General features: G+C 37.5%; 1 protein-coding gene across 1 annotated transcript; it reads left to right on the top strand.

Annotated features, from left to right (window-relative positions):
- Positions 1 to 4,788: 4,788 nt before the first annotated feature.
- Positions 4,789 to 5,709, top strand: LOC131481723 (vomeronasal type-1 receptor 51-like). The gene has a single exon (XM_058671858.1). The coding sequence runs from the start codon at positions 4,789 to 4,791 to the stop codon at positions 5,707 to 5,709; it is 921 nt and encodes a 306-aa protein (XP_058527841.1).
- The last annotated feature ends 12,363 nt before the right edge of the window (positions 5,710 to 18,072 follow it).

Here is an 18,072-nt window from a genome sequence, read left to right on the forward strand (position 1 = left end):
TATGTATAGATTTCAAAATGTGAGCCAAAATAAGCTTAAAAGTTCTGTTTTCTATGATCTTGATGCTTTACTCAATAAAATACAGGAATAGCTTAAAAAAAAAAGAAAACCTATTGCTTAAATGACAGGACCCAGTTACCACCTATCCATATTAACGTTGAATGAAAATGCATCAATCAAATGTCATACATGAGTAGACTGGATTAAAAAAAATTATCTGCTACCTACTCACCAAGAGTAGCCAAAACTGTACCTCATGGAATTTTTATTCTTTTTATTTTCTGTTCTTCGAAACAGCTTTTGTCTCAAAGTCTTCAGACTCATAGGCCATACACTATCATTATTTTCTTCAAGAACATTCTTGATTTTCTTTTTCATTTCTTTAGTGACACATGAGTCATATAGCAACATGTTACCCAACTTCTTGTCATTGCTGTTTTTTTCTTCCTGTTGATTATTACTTGTGGCCTTTCATCTAAGGGGATGTATGGTAACTGTGTAATGGAGACCACAATATTAAGATGTGAGCATACATGCAGTATACATCTCTACCTCCAGATCAAAGATGGACTCTCAATGAATCTGTTAAATATATCTTGACAATAGGATGCTGGACTCTCTGTCATTGTTCATGCCTGCAATGAAGGATGTATAACTACTTATAAAGAACTATACCATTTTAATAATATAAGGGGAATCAATGCAGGGCGAGGGGATTTGGAAAGAGGTAAGTGAAATCCCATGTACCATGGAACTGTATCAAATTCTTAATCATAAAAAATGGAAAAATAATGTTAGGATACAAAATTCAATACACAAAATCAGAAGTACTTTAATACACCAAATGTCAAAAACAAACAAACAAAGCTTCCTTAGAGAGAAGTTTCCATTTTCAAAATTTATTTTTGACTTTATACATAGATGACCAGGATGAGAAGGTTTGAGAATCAGCGGAAAATGGGCAAGACCATCATTTACACATTTTCTTTACATATCTGAGGGAATGGTGGATAGAAAGGGAGAAACTATGTTGGGCCTCTCATCTGCCTCTGTTCGTGTTGTTTGTGAATAGCCATCCCATTCTTAGGGAAAGTCCTCATAGCAGAGCATCTTCAGAATGTTTTGGTTAAGTTGTAATGAGAGTTCAGTGAGTTCAAAGATGCTGTTGCTATCACTGCTCCAATGATGAGGACATCCTTTCAAGCTCAACTGGCTGACATAGGCCACCTCTGAGTCTCCATTTGCTCAAATACAAGCTGTCATATATCGCTTGGGTAGTTAACCCATTTGTTCAGCCCTCCTTCCCCCTCAAATCAATTGGTTCTGCAGCCCAGCCCAGCCCTGTCCGCCACATCCTCTCCCAGGGGGTGCTGCAGCATAGTCAGAGCAATCCCCCCAACTGGACTTCCTTATCTCTGGCTCCTGTGCCTGCCAGATTGTACAGTGGACTGTTCTCTTCTGCCCCACATCCCATTCAGATCACATATACATCATTAGACGTGTAGAATCTTAATTTAACTCAGCCTACTCCACTCCCCCACCCAAACTCATTCCAGCAGGTACTACCACATGTCTAGCCAGGCTGGTTCCTAGCTCTGGTTCCATGCTCAATAGTTGGAGCTGCAGCCCAATCAGGGAGGTGTTTGATCATATTTCCAATGGGGTCACAGGCTTTTACTTACTCTCTGGTAATTCAAATAACTTTTCTATGAGATTTCTTACCTCAATATGTCTGCTTAATTTCTTCATTATGATCTATTAATGTACAGTATTTGCGTTTCCTGCTATTACAGGTTTCTTTAAATAAATAGCATTTAAACCTTAAGAATAAATCCTTGAAGTACCTGTGCCATAGCCTAGTGACAGGAATCTCAATCCGGAATCTCATATGGGCATTGGTTTGTATCCCATTGACACTGCTTCCATTCAGTTCCCTGCTTCTGGCTCCTGGCTTCATTATTGGCTCCGTTCCAGCCATCCAAGCCACTTGTCTCCTGTATGTGTAGATCTGATATTCCAATACAAATACATCAAGTGAGTTATAAAAAGAAAAAAAAAACTTCTTACACAATTTTTAAGAAACTGGGCCAGACATGTAAATAGGAACCTTACATGTATTGAATGGAATTCAATCAGTAACTTAAAAAATAGGAGTGTGTGAGAGAGATTTGAGTTTAGCACCTTGAAGTTGAAAGCACAGTGAACTATCCAGGGATAGTTCAGTGTGACATATTGGTCTCCAGTTGCTTCTAAATTTTACCTCATTTTGTGGCATTTTATCATCTTGATCAGTAATAATGACTTCTGCTCAGGAGCAGGTGACAGAAAATCTGCTGAAGCATACTAGATTTTTGACTTGTTCTGATATTCCTGGTAGTCATTCTTTTCTAATATTACCGAGAACATCATGAATACACGTGTTGGAGGACTGCTGGGATCAGAATGGGCATTCATGTGGGATCCTGCATTATCTTGGAGAGAAGGAAATGCAGTCAGCATTCTGCTACCAATCCATATGCCCTGGGTTAGGGATGTTTCTTGTTGGATCAAATATCCTTCCTGAGGAGCAGTGGGGGAGGCGAACTTTACCTGATTTACAGGTGGTTACTGTATCCCCAAGATCCACAGATGAGAATCAATTTGAATGCCACTCTGGGTCTCCTGGACAGTGGAGCTCTCCTGAGAAATCAGCTGTGGATTGTACTTGTCATGAAGTCAAGTTTATTGTTTTTCTTTTGTCTGTTAACAAGGACTGAGAGCAGACAACCTGCCCGGGCAGGCCTGCCTTGGAGAAATGAATCCATAGGTGAGACAAGTGGAACACAGATGTTCTCCACTGATGTCTGCCAGAAACCAGGAAAGATCACATTTTCCCTTGAGTGGATACTCTTCTAAAGATGACAGGCCAGAATTATCCTGCTTCTACAAGTGAAATGAGAATAATCAGCCAACACAGAGATGAGCTGCTACCATCCCCTCATTATAAACACATGTAGAGGATTTAGTTCACAATGGATTCAGATCAGAGGCTTAGCTGGGTGAGTGTCTTCCTTTGTGTCTTATGGGATGAAACAGTTTATTTTTCTGTGTAATGTTAAGAAAATTATCAGTTCATGATATCAATCTTAGATTAATGAATTCAGTAATTATATGAATTACATTGAGTGGATGGGTTTCCAACATTATAGTTGCATTTATTTACTGCCTTAAATTGCAATTGAATATAGTATCATTTATTGCAGTATGTTTTCAATTTAACTTCTTCATTGATTTCAATTTGCTCTAATTAGATATAACTCACCTGCACTGACTCAGCATGCTTTGGTGATATTGAATAACGAGGATGAAGTTCATTTAAATTCAACCCAATGCTCTTGTTCAGGTAAACTGGAGCAGAAGACACATTCTTTACATTTTTCTAAACTCCCTACTTGGCAGGTTACTCTGGCTATCACCTCATTATTTTAGTGATTTGTAGGTTGTCATTAATGAAACTTTAAAGATGCACTTTCATTTCTTTCTTGTATCTACTTGATTCGGTTGATATTTTAGCAACTAATCTCTATAGAGCATTTTTTTTGTTTGAAAACTAACATTTATGATTTCCTACTAACTTATCTTGTTTCAGTTTTTGTCTCCTACTTTTCTCTCAATATTTTGTTTTGTGTTTTTCTCAATGGTTCTGGGAACTCAATTTTTGTGATTATGCATATTCTCATCATTATCTTTGATTTTTTCATTTTTCAACATTAAACAACATTTCCAAAGAACGGGTAACACATTGTAGTTATTCAATGCTGTTGGATCCTTATCCTCTTTATTCTTCTAAAATTTGTCCATTTTATTAAGAAAAATGTTTGAGTGCACTTACAATAGTGGAAAAGATGTTTATTGCTTGATTCTGCCAGGTGACCCAATTTTGTCAATAAACACTAATAACTGACACAAACATATCTGCACATCAAAAGCTCATGTTACATTTCAATAATGTAAACGTTGTCATATGTCTTCAAATGCTGCTTCATATAATTATGAAAAAATATGAGAGCATCAGGCAAATATTGGTGTGGGGGACGAAGAAAATACTGATGTTATCTATCCACCATTTTGTCAGTAATTTGAATGGATGGCTCATAATGTGTGAATATTGTAATACAGTTACATATTTAACTATCATTTGTATTAGATCATTTCACCTTAAACATATTACTAAATGAGTTGATTATGATCATTGAGATGCAGAAACAGTCAATCATTTATTCAGTTTGAAGGTGATACACAACTGTTTCTGCTTTACTAGAGTAAGCTTTGGAGAATATTCAGCATCCATTTAATCAACGAAGCATTGATTCCTATGTTAACTCAAGACATGTCATGTGGTTGTGGAAGGGTGCTGTACTTCTGCACATTTTTTCTGAATGTGAGTGATTTTTGCTTCAGTTATTTATAAAAATATACACACATGGATGTATGCATTTAGAGAAATTATTTCAAAATGAGAAATCAAACTAAAATCATATTGCTTTGTTGCAGACTTTAAAGACTACAAAAGTTTCAAAAAAGATGTATACTAACAAATTTTCATGTTATAGATTAAGTAATGCAGAAGTTTTCTATAAATAATTTTACTAAACATTCAGAATTTATTAAAGTAGTGGGTACAATAGAAATGATGGTTTTGCATGATTTTCATATAAACAAAGATTTATAGTGACATGCGATCTCTGTTTTCTTTCATAGGTGTCTGAAGTATTTTCAAATATACTGATATGAAAAGAATATCCAGTAATGTTATCACTGAAACATTTGTATTTTTTCCAAGCTGGCATTGGTATCTTAGCCAATACCTTCCTCCTTGTCTTCCACATCTTCACAATCCATCAAATTCATAGGCCTAGACCAACTGATATGATCACTTGTCAGTTGTCTTTTGTCCATATAGTGATGCTACTTACCTCTCTAGATATTTCATCAGCAGATATGTTCAAATCCCTGGGATTTCCAGATGATTTAAAGTGTAAAGTTATGCTCTACGTGAGTAGAGTGTCTAGGGGTCTCTCCATCTCCATCACCTGTCTGCTGAGCATTGTTCAGGTCATCACCATCAGTCCCAGCTCCTTCTACTTGTCAAGATTTAAGCAGAAACTCACACATTATATTGTCATTGCTTTCTTCTGTATTTGTTGCTTCAACCTGTGTTCCAATAGCAGCATGGTCATCAACACTGTAGCTCATTCCAACAGGACCAATCTACTCAATGTCAATAAGTACTGCTCACTCACCACTATAAATTCCATTGTCAGGGCACTATATCGCATGCTTATCTTGACCCAGAACATCTTCTTTGTAGGAATCATGCTGCTATCCAGCATGTACATGGTGATTTTCTTATGTAGCCATCAGAGGAAGTCTGAGTACCTTCACAGCATGAGCATTTCCCCAAGAACCTCCCCAGCAAAAAGGGCAACATGTACTGTCCTAGTTCTGCTGAGTTTCTTTGTGATTATGTATTGTGTGGATAGTATTATCTCATTCTTTTCAGCTGTATTGTGGAAATACGAACCTGTGGTCCTGGGTGTGCAGACACTGGTGGGAAATATTTATGCCACTGTCAGTCCTTTGGTGCTTATTAGTTCTGACAAGCGAATAGCTGACATTCTGAAAAAAGTAATCAATATTTGCCAATTATTTCAAGAGTTGGTAAAGTAAGTCAGAAAGATAAAATATATCATTTGTGACATATTCAAACATCCAGAATTTTTAATGTGATGCAAACATGGCAAATTCTACTAGTATCTCTTTTTATTTCCACTTTGTCACTACCGAAATCTATATGGCTGACTTCTTTCAAAGATGCCCATGTATTGAAATTTCTTCCTCTTCTACTTTCTAACTTTGTCAAGGAAAACGTTTCAGAGTGTGCTTATAAGAAGTTCATTAGAACACCTAAATGTTAATCCTACTTACTTCCAAAAAATCTAAATTCACCTTTGCTTGTTGAATGCTTAGTAATTATGTGCCTAATTCCAGCTTTAACTACTCTGTATCTGTTATATGATAATTTTTATCTCGACTTTGACATTGTATAAGGTTTGGGAAGTGTTTTTAATTTGCTATGTTTCTTTCTCCTGTATGGAAAACTGTATAGATATTATTTAAATATTTTTCCTAAATTTTCACTTTTTGGGCCTGACCTGGCTAAAGCCCTCACATTACACACACCTGGGCGCACAAAGGCTTGCTGCATCATTTCCTAGCAGCCCCACTTCCCATCCAGCTTCCACCTTCTGGCCTGGAAAATGATTAGAGGAAGTCCCAAAGCCTTGATACCCTGAACCACATGGGAGATCTGGAAGAATCTCCTGAATCCTGGCTACTGGCTTCAGATCAGAACAGCTCTGGCCATTAGAGCCTCTTGGGGAGAGAATCAGCAGACAGAAGATCTTCTATCTTTCTCCTTTTCTCTCTGTATATCTGTAATTCTAGTATAAATAAGTAAATATATTTTTTAATTTACTTATTGACACTGTACATTTTGGAAATTTCCACAATATAAAATACTATAAAAATGTCTTTAACTTCTTTGTATATTTAGAATATAATTTGTAGTGTATTCTAACTTCCATTGAATGTAATGTATTTACCCTAACTGTGCTTAAAATCACAGTTCAGCAGTCTATTTAAAATGATTTTATTTGGGCCCAGAACAATAGCCTGGTGGCTAAAGTCCTCGCCTTGTGTGCTCCAGAATCCTATTTGTGTGCCTGTTCATACACAAGCGGCCCAATTCTGATCAGGTTCACTGCTTGTGGCCTGGGAAAGCAGTCAAGGAAGGTCCAAAACCTTGGGACCTTGCACCCAGGTGGGAGACCCAGAGAAGGATCCTGGCTCCTGCCTTCAGATCAGCTCAGTTCCAGCCGTTGCAAACACTCGATGAGTGATTCAATGGGTGAAAGATCTTACTCTCGATTTCTGCTGGTCTCTGTGTATTTGACTATCCAGTAAAAATATAATATATATTTTAAAATGATTTTATTCACATAAAGTTAACAAACTGAATCTATTCTCATGAGTATCATATGCTTTATGCTGAATAAATCCACTATGTTTCAGTAATTTACTTCTTTTCAAATATGCATTTGAATCATACGGTTTCATATAATTTTGCATTAATTTTCTATATACATTTTGTTGATGCACCTGATTTAAATACCACTCCCAAGTGAGAAGTTTATGTGGTGTGGAATTTTATTCTGTTAGTTTACTTACGTGTGGGAAATAACATATTGATTCTCACGTGAGGCAGATGTCTGCTTCTAATGTTTGTGTTAGGGAATTTTAATTCCTTTTCCCTCTCCAAACTTTATAATCCAAAAAAAAAAAAAAAACCATTTGTGATATTGCTGAAAAATCTCTGAAGAATTATAAACTTGCTCCTCACTTTAATCCCTTGTCCAGATCTTTTATTTGGTTTATGTTTTCTTTTGATGTCCTCAAAACTCCCTTCCAGCTTCTTTAGGCATTTTAGTGAAGCTACTGGATTTTGACAATTTTAAACTTCTACACTAGAAGTTTGTACTCAATATAACATTTTTCTCCAAAAAAGCACAATTTCTGAAAGCATGCAAATGACATTTCAGATAATGTTCTGAACTACCCAAGCATATTTCAAGCAAAATATATTTTTTATTGACAAAATACTTCTCCAATGTGGACTCGAGTATGATAATTTGTAAAATATAATTGTTTTCACAGCATGTAAGTAATTTCACATTTTACACAAAGTTATTTCATGTTACACTGAAGTATTAAGTTAGTACTGTGGAGGTTATTCATATGAATTCAGGACTTTATCTTCAACCACCATTTCTCTTCATTAGCCTTCCCGTCTGTGTACAACATAATCTTATTGGATGATCTAGCCAAATTTTGTGTTACATAAATCATCTCAATGAAATGTCCAAGTAGACACATGTCTCTTGTGATTTAATTTTACTTGATGGTTTCTGTTGTTTTTACAGTGCTGAGAAAATATCTGCAGGAATTGTACTGTGAGGGCTGCAATGACAGGTTTTATACACAATGTGTCTTTTTAAGTAAACATACCTGATTTCAAAATGTTGCCCACTTTATTCTACACTTTGGTGGACAAGTTTTAAATAAATTGCTTTGCATTTGGTTCATGAGTAGCACTGTTGTCTTTCCCGAAACAGTGATCACCTTGGAAGTGAGGAGGTGAGGCTATAATTATGCCAGTAGTTATCAGTAGTTAACAAGTCAACTTGGGTATCACACTGGACTCTCTCACCACCCTGAGCACTTTCCAGAGATTCCTAGCTGTAAGAGCACACACCATTGGATATCCATATAAAGAGTGTAGTGTAAAGAAATGAAAGCCAACACAGAAAAACACCAAGAAATGTTTCTACACATGCCTAAGCATTAATGTATTAATGTGAGAACCCAGAGCAAGAAAGACAATATGAAGTAACTTAATATTAGTTTCATACCAGAGTTTGAAATGGCTAATGAAATGCCTGGAAATTAATCCCAGAAAATGATCATAAAATTAATGCACAAAAATATATTGCTGAGATGAATAAATCTAAACCCTATGTGGATGCAAAATTTTGCTGATACAGTTATGGAAGATATATCAATCTGAAATACTGCAAATGAAGTATTCAGCAAGTGTAAAGTACATTGGCAATCCTTAAATATGCTTTTGATGAGACATTTGATGAACACTCACACATCCAAGGCCAGCTAATCCTGGACAAGTGAACTGAAATTAACTTGAGGGAGAAAGGAATATGTCCTCAACAACTGATGCTGAGAAAACTGGGTTTATGCTGCAGAAGTATGAAACAAGTCCCTTCCTTTGTAATTACAAATATTAAAGCTCACTAAAGATGTAAATCTGCAACCAGATGCCATCAAATTCCTTGAGGAAAATATCTGGAAAACTCTGCAAGACATAGGTATAGGTAAAGACTTCCTGTAAAAGACTCTAGATGAATAAGTAATTAAAGCATAAAACAATGGCATCTGCACTGTAAAAGGAATTGTCCACAAAATACTTTCAATCTTTACAAATAATGGAACATTAATATCAGAATGTATGAACAGCTCAAGAAGCTCAACAACACAACAGCAAGGAATCCATTACAAATGGGTAAAGACTAGTGTAGGAACCTTCAAAGCATGAAATATAAATGGCCAAAAAACACCGTCAGAACTGCTGTTTTTAGCTAATGCGTATATGTCATTGAAAATGTGATTTCTAGTCTTACAAAATTTTTGTAGTGTCTTATGATTGAGGTAAATTAAGGTTGTGTAAATAAATTGTCTCAAAATTATATGCATATCTTGAAGAAAAGGGAGAAAGTTATTCTTATTGGATTGAAATCAATGAAATCAGTGGAGTGAGAGGAATGCGATTGTCTATGGTTAATGTGAAACCCATAAAATCTGTTCTATTTGCATGAGTCAGTATTATAAACACTGTCATATTTATCCAATGTTCCTACTTGAGTGGATTGGTGGTCATACCACTTTTTAGTTCTGGAAGATTAGGAAAATTTATCCTGGGGAAATAAAGTGGATTTAAATTATGTCTGCTGCATACAGTTTGACCCTGGGGAAGGGGAGTGCAAAAGAGGCTTGGTGGAGCACCTAGACCCTTCTTAGCCTGCATGCACAGTGAGGCTCATGGGCAGCTCAACATCTCAAGATTGGGAGCTCTGTAGATTCTTGATCCAGATGGCCAGGGTAACAAGAGTGCTGGCCCAAGCCTGCAGGCCACCAGGCATCTAGATGGGGGTTTGAGGTGTGGTGCATGTGAGACACAAAGACTCACACCCAGGTGAGGAAGGACTACAGAAGGAACATCACTCAGAAGGCCACTGTACTTGCAAGTAAAGGAGGGGGCTGAGCCAAGTGGTTGGGTGGAAGGAACAAGAGGATCATTAATGACCAGAATGAATCACCAGCACACGTGGTACACCTGAGCTGGGGTAGCTAGCATCACGACCACCAAGTACTACTCCATTGTGCACATGAAAGCTAACTCTGGGGACTTACTTGGCAGGGCTGGATCACAGTACCTGACAGTGAGAATCTTGCCCCTGCGGAACTGCAATCTCCGCTGGTATGCACAAGATCTGTGGCTGGGAACAGGACTGGTTGTGAGCTCAGGGAAAGCACTGACTGGGTTGGGGTTCCCAATGGTGAATGGAAAGGCAAGAAAGGAGGCAGCATTCTGCAGTGTACCTGGCTGCAGTCTTCTTTGGCATGATGCGGACTGGATCTAGCGAGCCCAAGACTAGACAGGCCAGCATCACTCACTGGTTCTCATGAGAGTTAGACAACATCGTACAGAAGTGACTGGACTAAGTCTGGGCTCCTTCTGAATCCTATGAAAGCTGTGTCTGGGGCTAGATCATTTGTGACTTGGTTGTAGCACCCAATAGCACAAATCAGAATACTGACTGGACCATTTGGGCAAGGACAATTTCTCTGCCACAACAAGAGGTGCTAAGTTATTTCTGGCCAAGGGCCCACTGGTGTCTGCAAGATCTGACACTGGGTGTTCTGATAGAGGAGTCTGGAGAATTCCTTCATCAGAACACAGTCCCTGCAAATGAGTGCAAGAACCACAGCAAGGCGTAGTTCATACAAGGCTGGGTTACATTACCTACCAGACGCATGTGGGTCAAGTCAGGGGATGGGCTAGGATGGGCCAGTTCATAATATTTATTGGCAAATCTGAGATTCAGTATGTGCTTGATTGGACCCTGCTTAAGCTGCAACACCAGCCAGTTCACATTAAGGATGCTGAGGTGTGCTGAGCTATGCCACTCTGGGTGAGATGGGTACCAGATCCTTGTGTTCCACGGGTGGGTTGTTTAGCTGGGCCTACAGGCATGGTAGCTGCTGGGTCTGTTAGTCTTGGGAATGTGGGTGTCAGGTATGGCCCTGGTGACATGGCGGGGGTCTCTGAGCCAACCTACATGGTGGGTGTCAGGTTCTTCAGCTGCAGGATTGTGGAGTTCTGCCAGGCATTACATAGCCTGGATCCTTGCATGTGCCTGCATGAAACTATGAAAGTACCGGAAGAAAACACAAGAAACACAACTCTAGATATCAATATAGGAAAACTGATTTGGATAAGACCTCAAAGACATAGGTAATGAAATGCAAAAAATATGCTCCTGAGATTGTTTCAAACTATGAGGCTTGTTATCATAGAACAAACAATATACAACTGCAAGAATGCCGGAAAATGTTTTAAAGCATTTATTTGACCAATGCCTAGCATTAGAATATATATTCAAAGCAAATCAGCAAAATCAAAATCCCCCTAAATTCAGCTAACAAATAAGCACAGGAAATATATTTGAATGAATTTATTACTTAAATAAGTGAATTTATCGCATAAATAAATTATATATATATATAAAATCTCATATAGATGTGCATGTGTGCATATTAATAATAATAACTTCAAATGGAAAATGAACTGGGGGTAATTTTTTATCTGTGGCACCAGCAACCAATATCATCACCGGTTATGATCCAAACCATTGCTTTTCCTGGAAATCACAGAGGATAGAACAAATCTTTGAGCCCCTGCACCCATGTGGGAGAGCTAGAGAATTTCCTCGTTCCATGATTTGAACTGGCTCAGCTCCAACCATTGTGACCATTTCTCACTCAGTTCTGAAGTTCTTATCCCATAGACAAAGCAGGTCTTCCAGGTCATGAGTGGCACGTACAAGGCATTTGGACACAAACGCATGTGCAGCAAAGAAGAGGTACAGAAAAAAATGTTACAGGATCCAAGGGGGAATGAGCTGAATGTGGCCTTCAAGATGAACAAATTTGTTGCCCAAATCCCTTCAATGTCAGTTATATCAAAAAAAAACCCATCAGCTTTGTGAAGTATTTCTGAATCATTTTGACTGTAAAACCTGTCCTTGGAATTTCATCACCAACACAAGGTTTCAAAAATAGATTCAAATATTTAGTCTGATCGTGAAATGAATTTTTTTTCTTTTCTCTATCATTGTTCCATTATGAATTATTGTTTTCAGAGCAAAAGGAAATTAGGCCCAGGCTAGAAGTGATGTTTTAGCATATGTTTTACATGCTGTTGGAAATATGCTGTGGGAATTCTTACACTTCTGGCCTATCTTTAATACATATACATTGCAGACATTTTAAAGTCTAACTGCAATTGCATTTAATGAAGTTTAAGAATAATTGAGTAATGTCCTGGTCTTAATATCAGTTGTGTGTTAATGTGGAAAATGTGTAACATCTCGAGTACATTGTTAGAACTCTGATATTTTAGTTGTATCTATCCATAATTACCAGAGAGACAAGAAATAATTAACTTCATGGGATTATTGCATTAAATATGTAAGGCATAGGTGAGATGAATTAAAAGTAAGTTTACTATGGCATAAAAAATGTCAAAACCCACAAATACAATGGACTGTCAAAGAGATCATGAATAAAACCTGTTATTTTAAAAGCATGCATTTCTTTCTTTTTCTTTTAATTATTTATTATTTTTACTTCATTAGTTACATTGTATTATGTGACACAATTACATAGGTACTTGGGTTCTCCCCACCCCTCCCCAAACCCTCCCACCATGGTGGATTCCTCCACCTTGTTGCATAACCACAGCTCAAGTTCAGTTGAGATTCCCCTATTGCAAGCATATACCAAACATAGAGTCCAGCATCTTATTGTCCAGTCAAGTTCAACGGCTTCTTAGGTATACCCTCTCTGGTCTGATGACAGAACCAGCAGAGTATCATCCCAGTCAATTGAAAGCTCCAACATACCATCAGCAAAAATTTACATCATTATGGAATTAATTGACATAGTAATTAGTAACCAATATGTTAAAAGTAAATGCGAGTTCCCAGCCACCTTCTGTGACCTCCTCACCTACACTTCAATTTTAGTTTATACACAACATATAACATTCATAACATAACATGTTATACATAACATCATATCATCTTAAATTAAGACAAACATGTGGTATTTGACCTTTTCAGATTGGCTCATTTCCCTTAGCATTATGGTTTCCAGTTTGGCCCATTTGGCCACACAGAACTGCATTTTGTTTTTTTTAATAGCTGAGTAGTATTCCATGGAGTAGATGAACCATAGCTTTCTTATCCAATCCTCTGTTGATGGGCATTTTGGTTGCTTCCATGTTTTTGCAATTGCTGATTGTGCTGCTATGAGCATAGGAGTGCATGTTGGTTTCTCATAAAACAAGTGTTCTGGATATATTCCTAGGAGTGCTATTGCTGGATCATACAGTATGTTGAATTTGAGTTGTTTGAATGTTCTCCATACTGATTTCCATAGAGGCTGTACCAGCCTGCAGCCCCACCAGCAGTGGAGTAGGGATCCCTATTACCCGCAACCTCGCCAACAAGTGTTGTTGGTGCTTTTATTCATGTGGGCCAGTCTTACTGGCGTGAGGTGGTACCTCATTGATGTTTTAATTTGGATTTCCCTTATTGCCAGGGAACTTGAGCATTTTTTCATATGTTTATTTGCCATTTGGGTTTGTTCCTTTGTGAAGTGTTTGCCCATTTCCCGTGCCCATTTCTTGAGTGGCTTGTTTGTTTTGACATTTTGGTTATTTTGTAGCTCTTTCACCTATGTCGTGTGCGAAGATCTTCTCCCATTCTGTGGTTTGCCTTTTTACTTTGTTGATTGTTTCTCTAGCTGTACTGCCAAATGCAATATATACATTCAATGCAATCCCAATCAAATTGCCCAAAACATTCTTCATGCAAGTGGAAACAATGATCCAAAGGTTCATCTGGAAACACAAAAAGCCACGGATAGCTAGAACCATGCTGAAGAACAGGAAGTTAGCAGGGGGAATCACAGTTCCAGACCTCTGGACATACTATAGGGCATTGGTTATCAAAACAGCGTGGTACTGGCACAAAGATAGAGAGGAAGATCAATGGAGCAGAATAGAAACACCAGAAGGGAACCCACACAGATACAGCCAAATAATCTTTGACAAAAAGACAAACGACAATCCAGGCAAATGGGAAGGTCTGTTTAATAAATGCTGTTGGGACAACTGGTTAATAGCCGGCAGAAACAAAAAGATAGATCCACATCTCTCACCATACACTAAGATCAGATCTAAATGGATAACAGATCTAAACCTACACCCAGAAGCATTTCTTTTTTTTTTTAAACTGGCAGAGCAAACACTTTATTTATGAAAGATAAACTTGAATATAAATGACCTAACTTCTCCATCAAAGCTAGAAGCTGCCTGATTTATTTTATTTATTTATTTATTTATTTATTTATTTATTTATTTATTTATTTTTAAATAAAGCAAACATTTATTAAATTGTGATAAAAACATTCCATCGAATTACAAAACCTGAGTAAGAAAAACAAACGGCACATGCTTAACTGTAGTTGACATTCAAATAAAATTTGCATTCCCAAAATATTATACAGTAATTAGAAAATACCAGCAAAAATAATATTAGGATACTTTTACGTTGGTCTCAACAAATTTGAATAGAAGCAAATTTTAACAAAGGTAAATTTAACAGTGAAACATAGCAGTAGATTAAGGATCTTGACATGTTTATTTTACTGCTATTTGACACTATGATACAAAAAATAAGAGGATTTACTTGACATTTTTAATAAATTTCTCATGGGCTGTTAAGTGCCTTACTGGTGAAAAGATTTAACTGGCTAATCTCATCAATCCATTTTGTACATTTAATAAGCATCAACTCTGCCCTACATAACTCTTAATGCAATTCACAGCACACAAATGGTTATCATATTAAATACATAATAAACTCCGACTTCTCAACAACGAGGAAATTAGTAAACCATCAAATGGACTGCTTACCATACACTTTCCTCATAACTAAATAACACACAAAATATAAAAATAATATTTATCATCACTCTAACCTATTGCCAGTAACTGACGGAAACTGCCAATTTGCCATATTCATGTTCATAATATGTTTTATATATATATATATATATATATATATATATATATATATATATATATATTGGGTTTGAAATGGAACTTTCTTGTGGTACAAAGATTTGATGTGCCTAGTAGGTTTTTTTTTTTGCTGGGCATGTAAATTTTTTTATTAATTATTTTGCATTATGTGACAGTTTCATAGGCTCTGGGAATCTCCCCATCCCTCTCCCTCCCATCCCCCCTGGTGGATTCCTCCACCTTGATGCAGTATTACAGTTCAAATTCAATCAAGATTCTTTCCTTGCAAACATATACCAAGCATAGAGTCCAGCTACTTATTGTCCAGATGGGTTGAACAGTTTCTTGGGGAGAACTTTTCTGGTCTGAAGTTAGAGCTGTTAGAATATCATCACAGTCAATTAAGAGTCCAAATATAACATCAACAGCAATTTGCAATGTTATGGAATTGACATGGATTTGAGTAACCAGTACGTTAAAAAAAGAAAGAAAGAAAGAAAGAAAGAAAGAAAGAAAGAAAGAAAGAAAGAAAGAAAGAAAAAGAAAGAAAGAAAGAAAGAAAGAAAGAAAGAAAGAAAGAAAGAAAGAAAGAAAGAAAGAAAGAAAGAAAAAGAAAACAAGTCCTAACCACAACCTATGAATAGCTCATTGACATTTTAGTTTTAGTTTATATACAGGACCGGCTACTCTATACCTTAAAATGGCTATAGGGTACTACTCAGCTGTCTCGTGTCTATTTCATTTTTTTAATTTTTTTTATTAATATTTAGCATTATGTGACAGTTTCATAGGCTTTGGGAATCCCCTTACCCCTACCCCTCCCCTCCCCCCTGGTGGATTCCTCCACCTTGATGCAGCATTACAGTTCAAATTCAATCAAGATTCTTTCCTTGCAAACATATACTAAGCATGGAGTCCAGCTACTTATTGTCCAGATGGGTTGAACAGTTTCTTGGGGAGACCATTTCTGGTCCAAAGTCAATTAAGAGTCCCAATATAACATCAACAGCAATTTGCAATATTATGGAATTGACATGGTTTTGAGTAACCAGTATGATAAAAAAAAAAAAAAAAAAAAAAAAACAAGTCCTAACCACAACCTATGATTAGCTCATTGACATTTCAATTTTAGTTTATATACAGGACCGGCTGCTATATACCTTAAAATGGCTATAAGGTACCATTCAGCTGTCTCGTGTCTATTTCATTTTAGTATTTAGCCATTTGTTGTGTTGAAGTATAATTTTGCTGATCTTGGCAGATTTTAGGATAATCTAGACTGGCTTGTAACTCTAACAAGATATTTGTCGACATTTAAGATGCTGAACATTTTTTTTGGAGGGGGTGTGCAGGAAAATCCTCAACACCATGGTGAGGAGTAACTAATCTTTGTGTCCCACCCAGTGAGGCATGAGCCAATCCACCCCAGCTCTTTCCTGTCAGATTTCAAGTTGTACTTTCTGTTGTTTGTCTATTTATTTTAGGGTTTTTTGTTTGTTTTTTTCTTTTAGTTTGTATGATTGTTAGTTTCCTGTGAGGTGTTTTCAAAGCGATCACGATGGTCACTGCGACGGAGGGCGGGGGTCCAGAGGTGGAGCCAGGCTCGGACCAGAGAAATCTCTCCTCCCTGGTCCCGAAGGACGTTTATTGTTCTTCCGTTTCTGTGGACCGCTCAGGGCTTTTGGTTGTCTTTCCGATGACATTGGTTTCTGCGCGCTAGTGTTTGGACTTCTTCCATCCCCTGTGGAAGCTTCAGTTGTGTGTGGGTGACCTCAGAGTACTCGGCCTCCGAGGGCATCCAAATCACTGTGGCCTCCTTGGCTGTTGGACTATAGTCCTCGTTGCTCATATTAATAGTTTGTGGTGAAGGTCTGGGAGTCTTCATGGTTGGGATCCCAGCTTCCTCCTTACCACCTGCTCCACTCTGGAGTGCCCCCCTCCTCCACGCACATGATCTCCTGTTAAGAGGTTGTCAGGATCGCACCCGATTCCACCCTCATGCATTGGTATAATAGTTTTATTGTTGTTTAGTGCCGCTTTGAGTCTGTTGTCTATGAATTACCAAATTTGATCTTGATAGGCTATATTGTACTTTTTTCTCACTCTTTTTATGGTCCTGAAAGATTTCCCTGCACTTCTCCCCCATTACAGGTTAACATAGCGTATTGAGGGTGTAGTAGGTTTTACAGTTTTTCGATGTAGATCTTAAGTATTCTGACATTAATTGTTGGTTTATAGATTATATCGCATTATCTTATTGCATTGGATACAGGTTGTTAGAGATTGCACTAATATTACAATATACAAGTACTGTCTTCCAAGTTGTCATCTTTTCATCTCAGATTAAGGCAAACATGTGGTATTTAACCTTTTGGGATTGGTTCATTTCTCTTAGCATGATGGAGTCCAGTCAGGCCCATTTGTCCACAAAAAACTGCATTTCGTTTTTTTTAATAGCTGAGTAGTATTCCATAGAGTAGATGAACCATAGCTTTCTTATCCTGTCTTCCATTGATGGGCATTTTGGCTGCTTCCAGGTTTTTGTGATTGTAGATTGTGCTGCTATGAACATAGGTGTGCATGTTGGTTTCTTTTGTAGGAGATGTTTTGGATATATCCCTAGGAGTGCTATTGCTGGATCATATGGTATGTTGATTTTAAGTTGTTTGAGTATTCTCCATACTGATTCCCATAGAGGCTGTACAAGTCTGCAGCCCCACCAGCAGTGGAGAAGAGTTCCCTTTTCCCCACATCCTCGCCAGCAAGTGTTGGTGGTATTATGTATGTGTGCCATCCTTACTGGAGTTAGGTGGTACCTCATTGTAGTCTTCATTTGGATTTCCCTTATTGCCAGGGAACTTGAGCATTTTTTCATATACTTGTTTGCCATTTGGGTTTGTTCTTTTGCAAAATGTCTGCCCATTTCCCATGCCCATTTCTTGAGCAGTTTGTTTGTTCTGGAGTTTTGGTTTCTCTGGAAATCTTTGTATATTCTGGAGATCAGCCCTCTATCACCTATGTAGTGTGCA

Source organism: Ochotona princeps, chromosome 13, assembly GCF_030435755.1.
Source record: "Ochotona princeps isolate mOchPri1 chromosome 13, mOchPri1.hap1, whole genome shotgun sequence".
Lineage (NCBI taxonomy): Eukaryota > Metazoa > Chordata > Mammalia > Lagomorpha > Ochotonidae > Ochotona > Ochotona princeps.

What these genes read in the sequence shown, in the direction of transcription:
- LOC131481723 (XM_058671858.1), top strand. Translation starts at nt 4,789, where the DNA reads ATGTTATCACTGAAACATTTGTATTTTTTCCAAGCTGGCATTGGTATC.